Source organism: Schistocerca americana, chromosome 1 (assembly GCF_021461395.2).
Source record: "Schistocerca americana isolate TAMUIC-IGC-003095 chromosome 1, iqSchAmer2.1, whole genome shotgun sequence".
Classification (NCBI taxonomy): domain Eukaryota; kingdom Metazoa; phylum Arthropoda; class Insecta; order Orthoptera; family Acrididae; genus Schistocerca; species Schistocerca americana.
In genome coordinates, this window is record NC_060119.1 from 724,364,200 (window position 1) to 724,385,226 (window position 21,027).

The window sequence follows — 21,027 nt, forward strand, 5'->3', positions numbered from 1 at the left end:
AAATTAAAGATGTCTCTAATGATGAAATCACCTGTTTTCTATGGGTTTTTTCACAGTGTTTCTGAGTAATAACAATACACAGTGGAACATCCCATTGCTTAGATGCAGGCTTGAATTCACATGGGCTACCATCGATGAGGTCAAGCCAGCCCTTGTCCAAATTGTCCCACTCTTCAATGGCGATTCTGTATAAGTCACATGAAATACATGATCATTGTTGGCATCCAAACTCCAACTTGTTTCAATTGATTCCACACATATGCAGTTTGGTTCATGTATATGAAATGTACAGATCCCAGCATGCTGAAGGAATGTGTGCACGAGAACAGCATCATGAGCAAATGAGTTATCACCCATCAAAATGAAATTGTCACCAAAATGTTGATTGCTTGTGGAATCTTGTCCCTGTACCATGGAGCAATGAGATTACATTCAACAACCACGAGGGGTGTATGGTCGCCCCATGTAGTGCCATCCTAGGACATCATTCCACCGCCATGTTGTTACATAAGTGGGATACAGTGCTGGAGGTGCCACTGTTACCAGGTTGCCTACAGGCTTGTTGTTTGTGATTATCAGGGTACAAACAAATGTGAGTTTCATTCATAAATAACACCTGATACCAATCCTGAGCCATCCATTCCGCATGATTTCTTGCCCATCTGGAACGGAGTCCATGGTGTTGCTGTGTTATTTATTTTTATTTATTTATTTATTTATTTCTTGTTCCGTAGATCCAGTTAGTGAGTCAATCACAAGGATATGGAACGTGTCAAATTGTACAGGTTTCAATTTAAACTTACAATAAGTACAAGGGCATTTCAATGGCAAATTGTACATAGTTTAAGTAAGACATACTATAAATACAGTAACAGATACAATGTCAGCTAGATAACATAACTACCATTTGACAGAAAAAGGAGTTTCAAATAAAGGTTAAAGATAAGAGCACAAAGTTAAATCAGATATTAGGCCTACAAGAGTAAATACATGTACAGCCAATCTGTTGTTACAAAAAGTGTGCTAATGCCCAAATGCACAATAAAATCAATTGAACTACTTCTAGACATAATACGTTTAGTGATGGTATACATTTTCTTTCAGGTATTCATCCACAGTATAATAAGATTTCTCTGTCAGGTAATCTTTGAGAACTTGTTTAAATTTTGGCAGTTCTGTATGAACACATTTGATATGTAGTGGTAGAGCATTGAACAGCTTAATGCTGGAGTAGTAAACTCCTTTTTGTACCAGAGTGAGACGTTTCATTTCTAAATGTAGATCGTTTTTGTTTCTGGTGTTATAACCATGGAATTTACTGTTGTCTTGGTAGATGGAATAATTTTTGCACACAAAGGTGAGCAAGGAAAAAATATACTGTGAGGCAGTTGTTAGGATACCTATCTTCCGAAACAAGTGCCTGCAAGAGTGTCTTTGATGGACCCCACACATTATTCTGATTGCTTTTTTTTGGATGGTGAAAACTTTTTTTGCAAGTGGTTGGTTCCCCCAGAATATGATAGCATATGACATCAATGAGTGGAAGTAGCCAAAGTAGGCAACCTTAATAGTGTCAACTTCAGCCACTGAAGAAATTACCCGTAATGCAAATGTTGCCGAGCTAAGTTTTTTTACATAGATGAAGAATGTGAACTGACCAATTACATTTACTGTCTATGTAAGCACCCAGGAATTTTGTGTCTTCAACTTTCTGTATTGGTTGATCTCTACATTTTATGTTAATTTCATCGGGATTACTTTGTGATGTATGGAACCTCATATAATGAGTTTTATCTGCATTGAGCGAGAGACCATTTGAGGAGAACCAATTTAAGATGTCATTAAAAACAGTATTTGTAGTTTTTTCAAGATCATGATCAATCAAATCGTCAATTAGAATTGTGGTATCATCGGCAAACAGGGTAAATTTGCTGTTTGTCTCAGAACAAAGAGGAAGATCATTAATAAAGATGAGGAAAAGCAGTGGGCCCAAAACGGAGCCTTGAGGCACACCACACGTTATCGTGCCCCATTCAGACGAGGCAGGTTCTCCAGAAGAGCCATTTAGCATTACAGTCTGCTTCCGATCCTGTAGATAATATGTGCATAATATGGAGCTCAATATGGCTATCAGGAATGGAGATTCATGTCATGCACTTATCTCGTAACAGTCTGATGCTATACATAACAGCCTGTAGCTCTTCAAAGACAAAATTCATTTCTGGGGCACACAGTCCACAGTTACTTTGACTCAAAAGTCATATATATCAATGAGCATGTGCAGCTGTTGAAAGTGGATGGCCTGTGCATTGTAAGTCCTCAACACTACCTTTCAATTGGAACCAATTCAATATCCACAGCACATCACTTTGATTATGGAGCATGCATTGAGTAACTTACCAGGTTGACCACTCGTCTCTGCATAACGTGTTGACACAGACTCAATCATTGCTTGCAACTGTCCTTTGTGGCATGATGGATGTTGACTCTACTGTGGCATACTGGTGCTTTACTTTCAACTGAAATTCTGAAATCCATTAGAATATGGTGGCCTACCTGTGGTGGCACTCATGGTAACTGTGTGTATGAAGTACTTCAGGGGTAACCTTCTGATTGGTACACGAATAATCACGACAGCAACACACCGGCATGACATATCAGGGTGATGCAAAACTTTTCTTTATGTGTGCGGATATCGAAGCTAATAGGTGTTTTTTTAAAGGTTATAACCTCTGTCATTGAATTTCCATACTATTAATCAAATGAAATATTGCTGGTTATTTTTATTGATGTATAGTAGGATTTACCTCTCATATAGGTTTTTTTTCTATTTCAGACTTTTAAGTTTCAGTGCAATTTTAAATTAGTGGTGTATGAATAAAAATACCTTTCTGTATACAGGATCTTCTCTAAATATTATGGAGTTCTCACACTCACTGTCATGTAGATTTATTTTCTAGTGATGTCCAGAGACAAAAGTAATAAGCATTCTCAAATGAATGGTCACCTTCACACACTCAATATAAGGCTCAAAAATGTATAATATACTTTCTTGTTTTTATGGTGCTGAGTGCAGATACAAAGGTCTTTATTGTGTTATTAGCAGTGGTGGATATGTATGGGAGGTGCGGGGGGTGCGCACCACCCTTTGCGGGGCCTCCCGCATTGCCACCCGTGCTGCCCCTGCCAGCCAGCCCACATGCTATTCGTTCATTTCTTTCGTCAGTTGACTCAACTGAATTGAGTTATCGAGTAGTTGTACTTTCCTATGTAGCATACACGTCCACATTATCGTATTTTACATGTTTCTGTCTGGCACATAGATAGCTAACTCACACCTACAAGAAAAGTTGTGGCCATTCTAGTTATCTCAGTACGTTAGTCTGTCTGGCATTTGACCAAGAAAAGTTGTGAACATTCTACTGTTTTCTTGCGCAGAGAACCTTCGATATGTAGCGTTATAAATATGGACTATTTGCCGAATAGGAAGCTAGTTTACATTCAGAAGCAGAAATATTAAGACTGAAAAATGAATAAGTAAAAAGTCCTAGTTGTGATAAGTGCAAGTGTGAAGATTAGTCAAGAGTGAGAGTGATCAGTTGATTGTGAAGTATTTAAATAGAATTCATCATTTAAGGAAGAGAACCACAATTGTAATGTTTTTAGATCATAAGATGGCATTGTCTTGTGTATGTGTATGTGTATAATCAGTTTAAATAAACCTTTCTTAAACTTTGCATGTGACTTGATTATTTTTTATTACAGTAAAAGTAAAGGTAGCTCAAAATATCTTTAGTGCCCCTCTTTGAGGTTTATCTGTATCTGCTACTGGTTATTAGAAGACATAAAATAAGTTATTTATAATATTTGTGGATTCAAAAGGATATTAAAATGTGTGTTATTAGATGCTCAAAAGTTCTCTTATGATCTAAGCTATCTGAATGCATCCATTTCACAGTTAGTAAAGCCCTTTAGTCTGATGAATTATTATTCTTGTTCTTTTTCATGTATGATTTTTATCAAAGAGAACTCCTTAGAGTCTATAAGTGTAAGGAATTGATAATCTTTTATTTGTGTCCAGCTATGTCTAGGTTTCACTTTCCCAAGTGTCCTAGATTTCCCTTTCCCAAGTGTCATCCATACCTCCTCATTTATAACAGTTGTGCCCAATTGAGAACCGATTTTGCCCTTCCAAAATACGTTTGTGCACATGTTTTCTTTATTACTCTATAATTCATGTATATTTAATATACTAATAGCTTTTTGTGTGTTGTTGCAGTATCTCCAGAGTGTTCGGCCAATTTATGACAACGAACGCTTTGATAAAGTACAAAATCTTGCAACAGAATTTAAGAATGGCGTTGGGAGGAAGTTCCAAAGATATCTAGTATTTAAATCATGGTGAGAATGGATCTTTTTGACTTACCTTTTTTAATATTTTAGCAAGCAATTAGAAGTGTTAAGTACTGATAACATTTGGTAATTTGTTCACACCAATTTTTGATTACATAGATGACTATTACACTCATCAAAGTCTCTACAGAAGTTTCAACATGTATTGAGGGTACAAGTATGTGAACAAATGCCCTTACTCCAGAAATAGAATTTTGGCCACTTACTTCATTAAACTCCATGTGTAAAGTTTCAGTTGTCTACATACAAATAAAATTAAAGTTGAAGCAGCCCGATAACCTATTAAAAATCTTATTTCAGCTTGTATCATTTTCTTGACTTCTAGACAGATGTATTAATTGGTTGTACTTTTACTCACTGTTGTAATTCAAGGCAATCTTCTGCAACACTGTAGTCAGTGAAAATGAAAGAACTGTGTATACATGAGCACAAGACAAGATTAAAATAAATAAATATCTCCTTCTGATCTGTGTACCTTTGCCTATTGTACAAAGTAGAATTCTTTGTCTGGTATCATCTTCATTAACCACAAATTAAACATTATTTTAAGAGTTTATCTTATTATTCATTGTTCCTATAAAATATCAAAATATAAGATTTTCAAACATTTGTGTGCATAATAGGAAATAGTATTCTTGTTAAACAAGCCTGTATTGTTACTACAGTTCATAATAGTAATAATAATAATAATAATAATAATAAAATTAATAATAATAATTATTATTATTATTATTACTATTATAATTATAATTGGCGCATAAAGAAGACTGCAGACATTTGATAAGTGTTCAGTTCATGGCCATCAGAGTTAACTGACACACACACAAGTGACACACACTCACACACACACTCACACACACACCCACACACACACACCACACATGCACACTGTCTCAGCAGGCCACATTGTACTGCCACTGTAGCTACCAGTCGCAGTGAGTAGCTACCCAGGTTTTTCCATTGTTGAGTTCATAATAATAATTATCCTTCAACAGCTACCAGTGTAGACACATCATTTTTAAGTGTATGGTAAATGAATCAATAGCTACTGAATAATGAAAGAACAACAGCCTTTTTCAAGGCGGCAACTTTTCTGCTAAGAATGCAAGATGCTGATTTCCACCCCTTTTAAATGTAAATAGAAGGTGGTTAGTGACTTAATCATATGTTAATCTAGCTATAACTAAATGCAAACTAATCTGCATATAAATTAAGGTATGGGCTTGTAGGGAGCAGGGAGTGAAAGCATCAACTTTATGAAACTAAAAAGTAACTTTACTGCCAATTAGAAACAAAATAATAACCAAATAAAGGCAGTCTTATCTGAAAGTGCATATCCAAGAAATCAAAATTTATTGCTGAATAATGTTCAGTATTATGTCATTCCACTCTGTGCATTGTAATATACTTGGGTTCTTCTTGATACGATGTTGACAAAGTGGTTGAGATGTTAGTGCTCATTTTGTCACACTCTTGGATGGTGGAGCTCCTTAGCTCATCCAATGTGTGAGTGGAGGCCATGTGTTGTGATGCTACAAGTTTCCCAAGCAAGATGAACCAGGTTCATATCAGAGTGTACATCAGGTCGTCCCAGTTAGTGGATCTTTATGTCCCGTATGTAGATGTTCATGGAGCAGATGCATGCGATTAAAGTGTTATTGTCCTGAAAGACAAACACATTGCTGAAATGTTGACTGGAAGACTGAAAAGTAGATTGGAATATTCTGTTCCAATATTCCACAGGCATCAAAGTACACTTGATATCAATAAGAGGCATCTGATATCCATTGCATACCTTCTTTGCACACCATGGTGCTTGGGAGGTTTGTACCGTTGTTCATAATAGACACCTGGAGGTCATATTGCTCATGTGGAAATGGTTGCCTACTGCCTGAATCAACACAATACTTCTAGTTGCCTTCAAAATGGTAGTGCAGAGTTCTACTGAATTCCCTTTATGATATGCATGAGCCACATTTTGTAGGTAGCAGTCATAAGTCAATGATGTTGGCCACACTTGAACACCATGAGGCAGATCTTGAATGTTTTGAGGCTCATAATATCAGTTAAATTTTTGGATGAAATTGCTGTGGTGAGTGCCAATTCGGTGAGCAGCTTCCTATGCTGAAAACCCCTCACAGTACAAGCATGGTGTAATAACACTGTGAGCATGGTGTAGTAACACTGTGAATTAGAAAACACTACTGCACTCCACATATGGGTGCAGAGTGTGCAGATTTATATAGGAAGGTAGGCTACAGGTAACAGGTTGAAGTTGTTTATCTCTAAGGGCAGAGTTTCTCTTCGGTGGAGCACAGTATCCAGCCACAATAAAGTGGCATGGAGGAGGGAGATAAACTCTTGGGAAGGATCTACAGATCTGAAGAGGGACAGAAGATTGTGATGCTGGATTTGTGGACTGGGGTAACTGTGGCAGGGCTTGAACTTGACTCACAGCCTGCAGAGCCCTTTGGCCATGTAATCCGTGCAGTTCATACATAACCACAGTGGTAGAACCTTTGTCAGCAGATAGTATTGTAAGTTGGTAACATTCTTTGGGTGTTGGGTTGCAGTTCTTTTTGCAGTTGTAAGGTTGATTTCCATATTGAGGGGTTTGGTGAACAATGGGAAGACAAAGTTGGAGGTCAGAAAATTCTCAGAAGTTATAAGGGATGATTTAGGAGGAGTGGTTATGGAACATGGCTAGTTGGGGTAGAAAATTGAGTCATGGTTCAGTATTGATTTTGGGTCGAGTCTGATTGCTAGGGTTGATGATGAAGAAATGTTTCCACTGTAGTGAGTGGGAGATGGAGAGAAGGTCTTGAACAAGCACAACATGATTGAGTTTGGAAATGGAGCGGAAGGTGAAGTCTGAAAAACTGATGCTTTTGTAGGACCGAGGATTTTCTAGGACAGGTTTTTTAAAGTGTTTGATGTAACATTTAACCATTGGGTTGGTGGGGGGTCATAGGTATGCATAATAATAATAATAATTGTGGTGTCACCGCCAGACACCACACTTGCTAGGTGGTAGCCTTTAAATCGGCCGCGGTCCGTTAGTATACGGCGGACCCGCGTGTCGCCACTGTCAGTGATTGCAGACCACACGGCAGGTCTAGAGAGACTTACTAGCACTCGCCCCAGTTGTACAGCCGACTTTGCAAGGAACAGTTCACTGACAAATACGCTCTCATTTGTTACGATAGTTAGCATAGCCTTCAGCTACATTTGCTACGACCTAGCAAGGCACCATAGCTTTAATAATTAATAGTGTGAAGCATGTATCATCAAGAGCAATGTTCTACAAATGTGGATTAAAGTTAAGTATTCCAGAAGCTACGTACTTTTCTTTATAGCATTCATTACGTATCCTGTTTCAGACCTCACACCAGCCTGCGTGAGTTTAAGCGCGTGCCTTTCGGCTTCCTCTCATTGTGTCTAGGCTGTCTTGTCTAGACACAACAATAATAATATGCATAACTTGTCTGGAAAAAGGAAGAATTTCTTAATGGAATTTTGATGTTTGATACATAATTAAGTATTGTTTATAGCAAGAATAAAATAATGTATAAGCTTTCACTACTCTCTATTCTGGATTTTTGTAAGTGGGAGTATTCATGCTTTTTTTTTTATTTTTTCAGACAACTGTAAAAGATCACTAATACATGTATTAGTTAACAAATTGACATCTGATCTGAAAATCAGGCATTCTTATGTTGCAACTTATGCTTATTATACACTTCTTTGTTAAAGGTTCACTTGTAGTCACACTTATTTGATTTTGTCACTTTCTCATAGAACAGATCTCGTTTGGGAGGTCGTACTTCCTTTGCGGCTAACTTTTCCTGGTAATTTTCTTTTCTGTTAGTGCTTACTACAGGTCCAACTGAGTTCGTGTTGACACTGTACAGGAAAGCCAATTCCTGCACAGTAAAAACCAACTCCAAACACAAACTGCCATTTGCAGAAATTATTAAATTCAAGTGGTACTGTCTACCAACAAGGTCACTTGACTAGGACACAAATGAGGCACTGAAAACCATAAGGGCCAAAAACACATCGTCTTCAACCCCCCAAATTTAAATGAATATCAGAGAATTCAGTGAGACAGCTTTTTGTGAATGTTCAGACGTACATACAATGTAGGTCTACAGCACAGGTAAACCTGATACACCATAAGGTCAACAGATGTCAGAAGCATGAGTAAATGCAACAGTCTCACAAGCAACAATAATGTTCTTTATGGCCTTCAACGCTTTGAATGGATTACTGTATGATAAAATCCAAAACTTAATATACCACATCTCATTCAGCAGCCCACAAAATAGGTTTTTTATGAGTATAACTATAACATATACTGATGTCTGATGTAATTTTACCCTACAGTGAGTTGATTGACATATCTGTGGAGTGTGCTACTGTCTAGCAGAATTTGTGCCAAGCAAATGTGGAAAAGTCTGCTGCATTGTGCTTCCACCTAGTGGCACTGACATAAACTTGTAGTTGAGTGGTAAGAGCTAGAATTGGCATGTCGACAGACAGAGCACTGCACACAAGCTACATTGTCCAGCTCACCATCAGAGACACAGTGCACTGTATTGAACTTTTACTTTTACTTCCAATACGCAGGTGTCTGTCTACAGTTATTTACAATGATCAAAACTATTGAGAAAGAGAACCTATGCAAGTTATGAGGGTGGTGCAAAACTTCATTTGAGTAGTTTATTTATCAGAGCACAGTGCAAGAGCAACTTATGATAGCTGCATCTCTGTTGTAATATTTATCTTGACTGTTTTCACATTCTTATTGATTCTGCTTCATGATAAGGTTTATGAGGAACGATATGTAGATGAGTCAAACAGTGTAATTTTTGTTGTTGAACTAATATAATTTTTATGTATAAATTGTTTTACATACCACACAATTTTTTTTTTTGTCATTGTAGAAGGCATCATACCTCTACAGTGCTGTCTGCAGAACGCATTTTGTCATTGTACTTTTAAAGATGATAGTTACACCACAACAATCCAAAGCAGACAGAAATTTCATATCATTCCCATATTCTGTACAGTCTCATTCACAAAAGCTTAAAATTTATGTGACATGGAACATATTTTTCTTCCTCAAGTATAAATCTACTGTTAACTAGCATCATTATGGGTATGCTGCAGGTCATTTGTTGTCTGTTTGATAATGAGTAATGTGCTCCTGTTTTGTCTAATTGTGTTATTGAGCAATAAATTTTTTTTTCAGGACATCTGACAATTATGTCACCGACTGGTGGCAAGAATTTATTTATCTCCGTGGACGATCACCCCTGGTTGTGAATTCAAATTATTATTGCATAGACACAATTTTGTTGAATCATACCAATCTACAGTCAGCACGTGCAGCAACAGCAATTCACAATTTCCTTCAGTTTAGAAAACAGATTGATGATGAAACACTGCAACCGGTCAGTAAAATATAAAGTAACAGCAAATGTAATTGATGATGTTCAGTTGTTATTGCATCAGTTCCTTATTTGTTACTAAAAAAATTCATTTAAATGAAAGATTTAATACTTTTTGGAACAAAAATGTTTCTCTACATCTATTGAAAACAAATGGAAAGTAATGTTTGTGCCAACTTGTGTTGTTGGGTAGTGACAAATCTTGTAAAATTTTAGCTTGATAAATGCCTACAGGAAAATTAAAGAGACCTTTGGAGAGAAGAGAACCACTTGTATGAATATCAAGAGTTCAGATGGCAACCCAGTTCTAAGCAAAGAAGGGAAGGCAGAAAGGTGGAAGGAGTATATAGAGGGTTTATACAAGGGCGATGTAGTTGAGGACAATATTATGGAAATGGAAGAGGATGTAGATGAAGACGAAATGGGAGATAAGATACTGCGTGAAGAGTTTGACAGAGCACTGAAAGACCTGAGTCGAAACAAGGCCCTGGGAGTAGACAACATTCCATTATAACTACTGATGGCCTTGGGAGAGCCAGTCATGACAAAACTCTACCATCTGGTGAGCAAGATGTATGAGACAGGCGAAATACCCTCAGACTTCAAGAAGAATATAATAATTCCAATCCCAAAGAAAGCAGGTGTTGACAGATGTGAAAATTACCGAACTATCAGTTTAATAAGTCACAGCTGCAAAATACTAACGCGAATTCTTTACAGATGAATGGAAAAACTGGTAGAAGCGGACCTCGGGGAAGATCAGTTTGGATTCCGTTGAAATGTTGGAACACGTGAGGCAATACTAACCTTACGACTTATCATAGAAGAAAGATTAAGAAAAGGCAAACCTACATTTCTAGCATTTGTAGACTTAGAGAAAGCTTTTGACAATGTTAACTGGAATACTCTCTTTCAAATTCTGAAGGTGGCAAGGGTAAAATACAGGGAGCAAAAGGCTATTTACAATTTGTACAGAAACCAGATGGCAGTTATAAGAGTCGAGGGGCATGAAAGGGAAGCAGTGGTTGGGAAAGGAGTGAGACAGGGTTGTAGCCTCTCCCTGATGTTATTCAATCTGTATATTGAGCAAGCAGTAAAGGAAACAAAAGAAAAATTCGGAGTAGGTATTAAAATTCATGGAGAAGAAGTAAAAACTTTGAGGTTCGCCGATGACATTGTAATTCTGTCAGAGACAGCAAAGGACTTGGAAGAGCAGTTGAACGGAATGGACAGTGTCTTGAAAGGAGGATATAAGATGAACATCAACAAAAGCAAAACGAGGATAATGGAATGTAGTCAAATTAAATCGGGTGATGCTGAGGGAATTAGATTAGGAAATGAGACACTTAAAGTAGTAAAGGAGTTTTGCTATTTAGGGAGTAAAATAACTGATGATGGTCGAAGTAGAGAGGATATAAAATGTAGACTGGCAATTGCAAGGAAATCGTTTCTGAAGAAGAGAAATTTGTTAACATCGAGTATAGATTTAAGTGTCAGGAAGTCGTTTCTGAAAGTATTTGTATGGAGTGTAGCCATGTATGGAAGTGAAACATGGACAATAACTAGTTTGGACAAGAAGAGAATAGAAGCTTTCGAAATGTGGTGCTACAGAAGAATGCTGAAGATAAGGTGGGTAGATCACGTAACTAATGAGGAGGTATTGAATAGGATTGGGGAGAAGAGAAGTTTGTGGCACAACTTGACTAGAAGAAGGGATCGGTTGGTAGGACACGTTTTGAGTCATCAAGGGATCACAAATTTAGCATTGGAGGCAGCGTGGAGGGTAAAAATCGTAGAGGGAGACCAAGAGATGAATACACTAAGCAGATTCAGAAGGATGTAGGTTGCAGTAGGTACTGGGAGATGAAGAAGCTTGCACAGGATAGAGTAGCATGGAGAGCTGCATCAGACCAGTCTCAGGACTGAAGACAACAACAACAACAAATGTCACGCATTTCTGAAACTGGAATTTCTCTATAATCCAAAATATCCACAGTAAGAATGTATTTTGGATTTACTGGAAGACTGTTTAGCACAACGCAGTCCCCATGATATAAACTGGATATTCTATTTCGTCATAATATTGTGGCATCCCTATACAGAGCAAATATTATGTGTAGTCAGAGCTATGCAAAAAGATGGCTGGTGAATTTCTTTTCTGACGTTATGATATCTGGTTAAATCCCACAAAAATATGAACCAATTAATGGCAATACCCAAGCCTGGTAAGACTTCAGACCAGCCAGAGAATGACTTCCCAGTTACACTACTGAACACTATTTATAAGTTCCTTGAAACAATTCTATACAGTCGGATTAGTTTGGGGATCTTTCAGAAACTTCCTGTTGAGCAATCTGGATGCTGACAAGGATGGAGCTGTGCTGATCTAGTCTTAATGAAAAAAACATTTGTTGAAGCAGGATAGCATTGAAGCAGAAAACATCAGTTGCTTTCATTGACCTAAGTGCAGCATATGTCATGGTTTGGAGGCATGGACTGCTTTATATTTATTACAAATTTTTCCATGCAGATGGACAAAAAATCTTATTTACAACATGTTAACTGGATGGATATTTACTGTAACTACAGAAAAAGGCACTAGCTGTCCAAAAGTATTGAATAATGGCTTTCCATAGGGATCCATCCTTGCTCTTCTCTTCTTTAATTTAGATATATCTTATACGTGCCCAACACAGTTCAAAAAGTTTGGCTATGTAGACAACTGTGTGATAGTTACCCATCTACCCAACACAAAACCTTCAAAACATCTGAAGAAATCCTAACTTCTGATCTAGACATCTTATGTCAGTATCTTAATAAATGCAGGTTAGAAGCAAATTAAAATAAACAGAAGTTTCATGTTCTCATATGTCCAGCAGATTGGCATGCAGAGCTCTTGGTCTATTTTGATAGAGACAGAAATTCATCATAACATACATCCAAAATATCTTGGGGTCACATTAGATGGGACACCTTCTGTAAGGAGCACCTGACATGAACATCCATTAAGCTCAAAAGCAGAAACAACATTCCATAAACTCTATGGTAGTAGTTGGGGATCATCAGCAGACACTCATTGAGTATCAACACTGATTAGTGTACTCAACAGCAGACTGATGTGCACCTCCCCAGCTTAATAGTCCATATATAAAATATATATATGTACAACTTAATAAAGCCAGTGGGTCAATATGATCTATTTCCATGTACTGGTTGCCTGTCTTGAGCCACATTCAGTCTCCTGATATCAAATGGAAGAGCACATTGAAATGTGAATACAGGAAGACTGCTGTTAATTCTGACCTTCCAGTATCCAATGATGTATTCCCTGCAGAGTGAAAAAGAATAAGGTCAAGACATCCTACTCTTATCAAAGTCAGGGATCTTACAGAAATTGAATTCAGTGCCATCAGTGAGTGGAAACAAGGTTGGCAACAAAAACATCCTCCACAATGTATGAAACTGCCCTGCATCCAGAAGAAACCCCCTAGATTTGACCAGCCTCAGGCAATTTGAACTGCACCAAACCATATCGGAAAGGGCCATGGAAGATGTGTAGACATTCTTCACAAGTGGGGAAATCTTCATCACCATTTTGTGACTGTGGCATGGAACAACAAATAGTTGCTCATGTTGTGTCAACATTTCTGCACATGCCTACAAGGATCTTTTTGATTTCATGACAGTAATGAGCAGTGGAATATTTATTTATTTTATTTAGCGTATGGCACTACACACATGGTTTACACTTATTACATTATGAAATTATATCATAAAATACACTATAGAATACATAAGTGAAGGATACATATTCAGATAAAATATAATACATAAACACAATAAAAATTAACATCACAGCAGAAATTTTGCGCTACACGAGTCTTCAAATTCTGACGTCCAAATTGGCAATCCGTTCGAGGCAGGGCGGTGTGGTGTTGAAGAAGTCTGCCCGACTACCCTGGTAGGCTCTTAATTCACAGTCATGGGCGATGTGCTGTATTGTTTGATTAGGTGCCCCACAGTCACAGCTAGGGCTGGGAAGCTTTCCCCACTTGTGTAGATTGTGTGCACATAGTCCATGTCCTGTTCAGATTCTTCCATAGCTGCCATGGAAGTTCAAAGCCCTTAGGTTTCTCTGATGCACTGATAAGTTCATGGTTGTCAGGGGAGGCACTATCACTCCAGCTCTCGTGCCATTTAGTATCCATGCTGAAGTTGTTAGCTGACAGTTGTTGGGTCAGTCTTAAAGGGGGATTTCTGGAGTGAAGTCATGTTCTTTTCAAAGTTGGGACATCTTCATGGATAGAAAGTAGGGGGTTATTCATTATTTTTGTGTATTCCTTCATCAGAGCTTCCTGTCTTCGTAGGGAGGGTGGAGCTATATGGCTAAGTGTTGGAAGCCAAAATAGTGGGGTAGTCTTTATGCATCCAGTTATGGTTCTCATAGCAGCGTTGAGCTGGGTGTCCACCTTATTTATTTGCTTGCTGGTTAACCATGCTGGTGCACAGTACTCGACTGCAGAGTACACTAAGGTGAGTGCAGAGGTTCATAGTGTGTCTGCTGCTGCTCCCCAGTTAGTGCTGCAGAGCCTCTGAATGAGGTTGTTCCATGAGCTTATTTTATTGGAGACATTTTCCAGGTGCCTTTTGAAGGATAATGTCCTATCTAAAGTGACCCCCATGTACTTTGGATATGGCTGATATCGCAGTTGACTGTTATTCATAAGAACCTTCAGCTCATATCCCGCCATTCTGTTGTTCAAATGAAGACAGCTGACTTCAGTCTTGGTGGGATTTGGTATTAGCCTCCATTTGGTGAAATACTCATGCATTTTGTTTAGGCCCGCTGTGAAGATGTTTTCATTGTCTTCAAACTGATTGCTTTGGATAGCTAGGGCCATATCATCAGCATAGCTGAACTTCCTTGAGGTGGTTTCAGGCAGGTCAGAGATGTAAAGATTAAAGAGCATTGGTGCTAAAACTGATCCTTGAGGCAGTCCATTGTTCAGTTTCCTCTGTTTGCTTATGTCGTTACCCTGTATCACCTGGAAGTATCTATCTGAAAGCATGTTGTTGATAAGTCTCGGTGTCATACAGCAGGGGATTACTTTTATCAGTTTGTGTAGAAGTCCTTCCTTCCATTCAGTGTCATAGGCAGCTGTTAGGTCTATGAAAGCTACCGCAGTCTTTATTTGTGTTTGAAAACCTGCTTCAATATATGTCGTTAGGCTTAGAACCTGGTCTGTGCAGCTCCTATTGGGTCTGAAACCTGCCTGCTCTAGTGGGATGACTTCTAGGATTCATGGACCCAGCCTGTTGACGAGTAACCAGTCCAGAAGTTTGTAACAGCAGCTGAGGAGAGCGATAGGGTGCTAACTTTTGGCTTTATCTGATGGTTTGTTTGGTTTCAGCACAGCAATTATTTTAGTAATTTTAAAAGCTTTTGGCAGGCAGCCCGATGTTAGTATGCATGAGTAAAACTTGGTCAGCCATTTCTTTGTTTCCTTCCCACATCGAGTCAGGAATTCAGGGTGCATTCCATCATAACCAGGTGCCTTACCCGTTTTAACATCACTGAGAGCAGCTTCTAGTTCTTCAGTTGTGAAGCTCCGAGAGTACTCAGTTTCTTGAGGAGTTGTTCGCTGTATGTTTCTGTATTCCCTTTTTACTTTTTGTGTGTGGTGTTTGTCTAGTGGTGCTCTAGATAGAGATACAATTCGATTTGCTATCTGGTCTGGTAGCACTGTACGAGCTACTTTGATTGGTGGTTTACTTCCCCCCAGCTTCTTTAGTAAGCTCCAAGCTTTTGTGCTTGACTTCTTAAAATCCATTTCAGCAGTTGTCTTAATCCATCTATTTCTTTGGGCCTCATCCAGTGTCTGTAGCAGTTCATCGACTACGTTTGTATCACCATGTTTTACGTATGTCTCAAAAAGTTTCTCACAATCTTTGTTCCAGCCCGGAATGTATTCCTTGTGGTACCCACGTGCGATACACTTTTTTGCTTTTGCAATCACTGCACCTACAAATCTGTTGTAATTTTTAGGTGTTGCTGGGATCCATCTTACAGGATCCAGTGGAATAAAATGCATAAAAGACCTTGGTATTCGACCTATAGCTGTTGGCATTTCCATTATTTTATGCTGGTTACTTGCATTTAAATGTTGACTTATAGTATTTTAGTGATATGTGTATACATTGTGCCACATGATAAATAATAAGAATTATAAATACGTCAGATATTTGCTGTATGAAATTATCTTTCATTTAGATAATTTTTGCCTCAAATGCAAGGTGGTCTTTGGAATATTTTATAATAATTTGTTATTGATGATAATACACCATCTAAAGTGGTTGTTTTGAGTAAATATGTAAATGCACTGATAATGATTCTTATACCTCAGTCGATATTGGTTATTTTAGTGTATATATTTTAAATTTTACAGATAATTATACAAGGCCTAATTCCTCTCTGTTCATGGCAGTACAGTAGAATTTTCAATACAACTAGGATTCCTGGTGATGAAGCTGATGTAACTATGCATTACAAAGACTCAGATCATATTGTAGTTTATCACAAGGGACGTTACTTCAAAGTTATTGTTTGTTATCATGGCAGAATTTTAAAATCATGTGAAATAGAACAGTAAGTATCATGTATCTTATTATTTATTTTCCTCATGCTTTTTCATGTATTAGTTTCCAAACTAATGTGTTTCAGTAAATAAATTCTTTTAAACAACTTCTATAAGCTCTTGTGAAAATGTTAGAGAAAAAGTCATGGCAGTTAGTAAGTAAGATGGAAGAGAAGCTATGATAACTTTCTTTACCAATGTAATTGATTCACCTTTGCATTTGTGAGAGGAGCAGTACAGTAGTTAAGCTTAAAGCTTTAAGCAAAGTATTGTCTCAAAAAAGGGTGTAAATTCTGTCAGTTACATTTGCAAGCATTTCTGGAAAGTGAACTAAATAGATAACGGGTTAGTTAGCTAGTTTCATGTTCCAGGGATCATTTGCAAGATAAATCATAATGATGTGGAACGAGTCATTTTGTAATAGAATAACAAGTTTATTTGTAAATATGGTTACATACTTATCATTTTTTAATGTACAGATGTGAGTTAGTAATTCCTACCCATCAGCTTTTGTGCATTACAATAATAGAAATTCTTCATTGGAATAGTAGTTGTCAAGAGAAACTTTTTCAGTTGACAAATTTTAGTTTGTCATCTATCAGAGAGGTTTATATCATTGAGAAAGTGATCAAAATTTGTTTGCTGAATTGTGCACCCCTTTTTGTGCTAAATACTCCCAGAATGTGGATTAATGAATGTCTTTTTTTTTTCTTCTGATTTTTGTAACTAAGTACATCATTGTTTCTTTTAAACTCAGTGAATTATATGCAACAAACTTCACAATATATACTGTAAAGCAATAGTCAGAGTGCCTAACACCTTAAGCAGGTGTCTACAAGATGATGGTGGGTGAGCACCACATGTTATTGTTAAAGCATGTTTTTGAACAACAATCATTTTTTTGCTAAAGATGAGTTAGCCCAGAACATTATTGTATGAGACATTATTGAATACGCAAAATATGTCAACTTACTCATTTATCTCTCCCCAAAATTTGCAAAGATGCCATGTACAAATGAAGCTAAAATAAGTTCTTTTAAGAGTTCCAAAATGTGCTTTTTCCAGTCTAAATTCTAATCAGTATAGATGCCTAAAATTTTTGAAGTTTCCACCCTCCTCATTATTTCCTTGCCATGTGTAGACGTTTTCCATTGGTGTAGTATCTCTAGATGGGCTGAACTGAATATCTTGTGTCTTTCTGAAACTGAGAGTGATACCATTTGCAGAAGACCAGTCAATGATATCTTTAAGAAGATTGTTTATCAGTTCTTCTGTCGCTGAATGTATGTTTGTTTGGATTGATTACGATACTAGTGTGGCAGTTGAGTACATGTGGATACAACATAAATGAGGTACGACATTGTATGAAAGACTTAGTGTGAAATACTGAAGGGAAGATGAGAGTGGTGTCGGTGACTGTGGAAGCAGTTAGTTAGTTACTTTCATGCTCCGTGGGTCATTTTGCACAATAAATTGCCATGATGTGGAATGAATCATTTGACATTCATACTGCAAATTAATTCATACTTCTATTTGTACTCTACACGTCACCATATAATTATGTACTCCTGCCCCTGAAATGAAAACAAGATATATAGACTGAGTTAGCAATTCCTACCCATCACCTTTTACATACTACAAACATAGAAGTTCTTCTACAGAATTGAAGGAGTTGTCAAGGAGAAACTTTTTCAGTTTATTTTCAAATTTTACCTTGCTGTCTGTTAGACATTTTGTGCCACTGGGTAAGTGGTTAAAATTTTTTGTTGCAGCATTGTGCACCCCTTTCTGTGCTGGAGACAACCTTAATGTTAAGTTATGAATGTCATTTTTTCTTCTATTATTGTAATTATGCACCTCATTGTTCCTTTTAAACTGTAGTGGATTATTTACAACAAACTTCATGAGGGAATAAATATACTGTGAAACAGTAGTCAGTATGCCCAACTCCTTAGACAGATGTCCACAATATGATCGCGGGTGAGCACCACATATTATTCTTACTGAATGTTTTTGAGCAATGAAGACCTTCTTTTTTATCGGTGACTTACCTCAGAATATTATTCCATATGGCATTACTGAATGAAAATAAGCAGAAAATGTCAACTGACTGATTTCTCTCCCCCCAAAATTTGCTATGATTCGAAGTGGAAATGTGGCTGAACTAAATTGTTTTAGGAGTTCAAAAATGTCTCTATGCATTATTTCATCACCATGTGTTACACTTATCACTGGTGCAGTACCCCTAGAGGTGCAGAACTGAATATGACATGTCTTTGTCAAATTCAGGGTGAGACCATTCACAGAAAACCAGTCAATGATACTTTTAAGAACTTTTTTCACCATTTCTTCAATTTTTGTGTGTATACTGGGAATGATTACAATACTGGTGTCATCTGCAAAAAGAACTAATTCTGCTTGTTGCACATTAGGTGGTAGATCATTTACATATATGAGAAAGAGTAATACACCTAAGATTGAGCCTTGTGGAATCTCATACATGATTTCTCCCCAGTCAGAATTATGTCTCTGGATTCTGTTGGTTGAGTTACTACTAAGTACAACTTTCTGCCTTCTTTTGGTTAGATATGACATGATCCATTGGTTGGCTATATCATCAGTCCCATAAAACTTCAATTTATCTAGGAATATACTATGATTCACACAATCAAATGCCTTGAATAGGTCACAGAAAATACCTACTGGTGCTATTTTGTTATTTAATGCTTGTAATATCTGGTGTGTGGCCATGTAATGGCATTCTTAGTAGAGCAACCCTTCTGAAACCCAAACTGTGATTTGCTGAGGTTATTATTGTTGTCAAGGTAAGATACTATTCTAGAATACATCACCTTCTCAAAAAGTTTGGAAAATGATGTCAGCTGTAAAATAGATTGATAGTTACTGACCTCTCTCTTATCACCTTTCTTAAAGAGGGGTTTAACAACAGCATATTTTAGTCTCTCTGGAAAAATGCCTTGAGTTAGTAATGCATTACATATTTTGGATAATACCGGACTTATTATATGGGAACAAATCTTTAGTGCTCTATTTGAAACACCATCAAAACCAGAAGAGCTTTTATTCTTGAGAGAATGTATGACCCTCTTAATTTCAGAAGTAGAAGTTGGTGGTTCATTTATGTAATGTAATTTTATGAGAGTTACTTCTTCGACATATTGCTGTGATGTTTCTCTTGAACTGTTGGTCCCTATGCTTTCTACTATGTTTGAGAAATGATTATTAAATACATTTGCTACCTGTGACTTGTCATTTATAACCCTTCCATTCAATTATATATAATGTTATCACCTTCTATGATTGGTTGTCCTGTCTCTTGCTTCATTATATAACATATTGCCTTAACTCTGTTGTCTGATGTACTGATTTCTGACATTATGTGCATGTTTCTTGATTTTTTAATAACCTTTCTTAGTAATTTTGAGTAGTATTTGTAATGTGCAACTACTGCAGGGTCTCTACTTGTTCTTGCCAAAAGATACATTTCCCTTTTCTTTTCACTAGGTACTTTAACCCCCTTAGTAATGCATGGTTCTTTATACAGCTGTTTAATGTTCCTTCTGATTAGCCTATGTGGAAATCTATTTTCAAATACTGAAATGAATTTATCATGAAATAGATTAAATTTTATATTGGCACTTGGTTCTTTATAAATTTAACCCCAGGTTGTTTCTTGTAAACTAATCTTAAAAACATTTGTCCTGTAGTCATTAATGATTCTAACTGACTTCCACTGAGGTGTATCCACACTGCTAGGCACTATGTCATTCATACTGATGAACTGTGCATCATGATCAGAGAGAGCATTTGTTACTGGGTGAACAGTTATTTTCTTGCTTTGGGCTTCATCAAAGAAAACATTATCAGTTAAGGACCTATTTTCTTTTTTCCACATGTGTTGGAAAGTTAACTACTGAGAGCAAATTGTAGGCTCCAAATACAATTTCCAGATAATTTTTTCTAACAGAATCCTTTAGAAAATCTACATTGTAGTCAACACAGACTATTAACTGCTTGCTGATGTCTGACAGGTGGCACAGTAAGAAATCCAGGTTCTTCATAAATAAATCAAAACTTCCCAGTGGGGATCTGTATACTGTTACAATTAAAAGTGAACTGTTTTTCAGCATTAATTCACAAGAGCTCACTTCTGTGTGCTGATCACTACAAAATCTACTTGTGTCAGTGATTTTGAACTTGTCTTCTGTCTTAATATATGCAACAACTCCTCCTTTTTCCATATTAGTTCTGCATGAGTAAGCTGCTAGACTGTAATCTTTTATACATAACTTATCTAACCCTGTGGTTATCTGGTGCTCAGACAGGCACATGATGTCTATGTCTCCCTCTAGATTTTGCAAGCAAGCAAGAAGCTCTGCTACTGTATTACTTAATCCATTAATATTTTGGTGGAATAAGCTAACCTCACTTTTCTGTGCATTCTTATGGGGCTTTTATGTTATAGTGACTTCTTCTGAAACAGGATGCCCCAAAACTTGATTCTA

At 37.1% G+C, this 21,027-nt stretch overlaps 1 protein-coding gene across 1 annotated transcript in view; it reads left to right on the top strand.

Annotated features, from left to right (window-relative positions):
• The window catches only part of LOC124610430 (carnitine O-palmitoyltransferase 1, liver isoform-like), a 202,861-nt gene that overhangs the window by 121,981 nt on the left and 59,853 nt on the right, over positions 1–21,027 (top strand). Inside the window, exons 5-7 of the mRNA XM_047140158.1 lie at positions 4,280–4,401; positions 9,668–9,869; positions 16,313–16,512. Of these exons, the coding sequence (XP_046996114.1) occupies positions 4,280–4,401; positions 9,668–9,869; positions 16,313–16,512 (524 nt within the window). The remainder of the gene's footprint in view (positions 1–4,279; positions 4,402–9,667; positions 9,870–16,312; positions 16,513–21,027) is intronic.